This window comes from Egretta garzetta, unplaced genomic scaffold, assembly GCF_000687185.1.
Source record: "Egretta garzetta isolate BGI_Z169 unplaced genomic scaffold, ASM68718v1 scaffold215, whole genome shotgun sequence".
NCBI lineage: Eukaryota > Metazoa > Chordata > Aves > Pelecaniformes > Ardeidae > Egretta > Egretta garzetta.
Window position 1 is genome coordinate 5,474,210 of NW_009259719.1, and position 2,837 is coordinate 5,477,046.

The 2,837-nt window shown below is 62.9% G+C and overlaps 1 protein-coding gene across 1 annotated transcript in view; it reads right to left on the reverse strand.

Annotated features, from left to right (window-relative positions):
- SEMA3F (semaphorin 3F) overlaps positions 1-2,837 on the reverse strand; it is an 89,765-nt gene that overhangs the window by 79,440 nt on the left and 7,488 nt on the right. The window contains 6 exon segments of the mRNA XM_035894664.1: positions 1-84; positions 868-1,090; positions 1,177-1,321; positions 1,444-1,513; positions 1,716-1,830; positions 1,906-2,045. Of these exon segments, the coding sequence (XP_035750557.1) occupies positions 1-84; positions 868-1,090; positions 1,177-1,321; positions 1,444-1,513; positions 1,716-1,830; positions 1,906-2,045 (777 nt within the window).

The window sequence follows — 2,837 nt, forward strand, 5'->3', positions numbered from 1 at the left end:
ACACCTCGATCTCCTCCAGCATGAGCTCCTCTGTCTCCATGTCGTCCCGGGGGAGCACGATGACCTTCTGCACAGTGCCCCGATCTGCAAGACACCATAGTGCCCAGGTGCTCAGTGCCAGCCCTGGGTACCCATGCCCTCCCCTCCTGGGAAGGGGGTCCCTGCCAGGGCTGGGGTGCAGAAGGACCCCCCCAAGCCCATCCCCATCTCTCTCCTGCCGCAGTGGGCGTCTGTGCCTGGGGTGTGGCGTACCGGTTCAGGTCACCGCCTGTGGCTAATGACTGCCACCACCCAGGGCAGGGTGGGGACAGCAGCCGGGGACGGGCACTGGGGCAGGGGAAGGACCAGGACAGATCACAGGGGTTCTGAGATATGCGTTAGAGCAGGAGAAGCACCAGGCTGGGCACCAGTGCCCCCAGGATGGGCACCAGGGCTGTGGAAGGACAGGACAGGATGCTGGTGCCTCTAGGGTGGGCAATTGGGCACGGGAAGCTTGAGGCTGGACAATGGACTTAGGATAGGCATTGGGAAGCATAGGGCTGGATCGCAGAGCCCATAGGATGGGCACCAGGGTTGGGAAAGGATGAGGCTGGATGGTGGGGCCCCTGGGATGGACACTGGTGTAGAGAGAGGACCAGGCTGGATGGTGGCATCCCAAGGATGGGAGGTATCATGCTGGATTGCTGGCTCTGGGGATGGGAACTGGGCTAAGGGAAGGACCAGGCTGGATGGTGGGGTCTGTGGGATGGGCACCAGGGTGGGGGAAGGACCAGGCTGGAGTCTCGAAGAGGGGCAGGGATCTTGGGGGGGGTCTCAGACCCTCCCCCCGCTCCAGCATGGCATCCCCGCGGTGCGCGGCGTGGGTACCTGTGCCCAGGAAAAGCACCTCATAGCGCCCGTCTGCTGCGTCCACCTGGTCGACGGCCACAGTGGTGAAGCGGTAGTTGACATTGGTGCGGACCACCAGCGGCTGGCGGTGGGTGGGGTAGACGGCATGGTACATCAGCGGGTGCGTGCGCATGAAGTTGATCACTTCATCGGGGTAGTCCTTGGTCGACTTCATGGACGGGGTGAAGGTCCCCCCAGGGCACTGTGGCACAAACATCACCAGCACTCAGTGACCTGGTATCTGGGCACGGGTCTGAGGGTGCCAGCACATGCCTGGGAGTTACTTACGGTGCCTGGCCGGGGGTAGGGCATTTTGCCCGTGTAGGGCATCCACTGGTAGTTGGGTCCCTCCTTGTGTGCGAAGGGCCCATTGAAGACCATGCGGATGTCGGCCATGGAGTAGACGCAGACAGCAGAGCCTTTGAAGACGGACCTGGGAGGAAGGACCTGCTGCCACCCTCCAGCTGTGGCCCTGCCCATCACCACGGCACCACCGGGACCCCCACCCAGCTGGCGACCTCCTGCTGCTCCATGCCGGGGAGGGTCAGCACTCACCCCGAAGCAGAGAACACGGCGTAGATAACAGGGTTCTTGGTGTCCTGAGTCTGCTGGATGAAGACGTCCTCTTGGGACAGAAAGATGGGGGTGTTAGCATGGGGGATGCAGGACCCCACTCATGCCCAGGGATGCCAGGGCAGGGGGGAGAGCAGCTCCATGAAGGAGAATTAAGACATGGGGAGCAGCAAGGGGGTGCCCAGCCCTCCTCAGGGTGCCCCCCAAGCCTGCAGGGGTGCAGAAGGCCCCCAGTCCCCCCCTTGCCCACTCACGGAGCTCGTCGAAGTGTGTTTCGATCCCATCAGGTCCCGGCACGGAGCAGACAAGCCGGGCCTTCAGGAAGGTGCTCCACTTGTTCACGAGGCAGCAGTGGCCCCCGTCGTCGTTCTGCCACAGAGGGACCCCAGGCTCAGCCCTGCCTGAGCCCCTGCCCGCTCCCTGCCTGCCTGCCGCTCCACCTACCAGGCAGATGCGCCCGATGCGGGAATAGACCCCAGGGCTCAGCGGAGCATCGGCCGACTTCTCTCGGAAGAAGAAGTAGAGCTTGTCGTCATTCCTCTCGCTGCTGTCAGGAATGAGCTGGGCGCGGACGAAGGCTGGGTCTGGAACGGCACGGCACAGCACTGTCAGCCCAGCAGCACTGCCGGCCCTGTGCCACAGCGGGATGCCGAGCCCTCCCTCTCCTCCGGCATCACCCCACTCCTGGAAAAGCACTGCTGGGGTCACAGGGCAAGAGCTGGATCTGGACCAGAGCTGCAAAGGTGGGCTGAGGAACCGGGTCTCTGGTGGTGCTCCAGGAGGGGCTCAATGTCCCTGAAGTCCCTGAGAGCATCCCTGAGGTCCACAGGGTGGAGGGCTCCCTCCAGCAGCTGTATGAGCAGGGTGGTGGGAACTGGTTTTCCCCCCTGGGGAGGAACCACACAGCCTGGAAGCTTCCCAGGAAGCTTCTCCCTGCCATCCATCAGCCGGTGTCCAGCCCGTGGTGACAGCTCCCCCTCTTCGGGTTACCGCCCCGCCAGCTCCCCGGCCCGGCAGGATCAGCCCATCTGCTCTGCTCTGTTTACTCAGCTGCAGCCCTGCGGGCAGGGGTGATCCAAGGGGGACAGGATGAGCGCTCAGGGTCACTGATTGCAGGTGACATGGTTGACATCTCAGCCCTGAAGAAACCTACGCACAGACTCCAGCAGAGCCAGCCCCATCTCTCACCAGCTGGCTGCTCCCACTGCCCAGCAAAGCCCCTGGCATGTCAGTCACCATGCTCCACACACCTATCCCTCTGCCCATCTGCCCTAGATTTGCATCCATCCATCCATCCATCATTAATCCGTCAGCCATCCATCCATTCATCATCCATCCATCCATCCATTATCCACTGATCCATCCCTCCATCCATC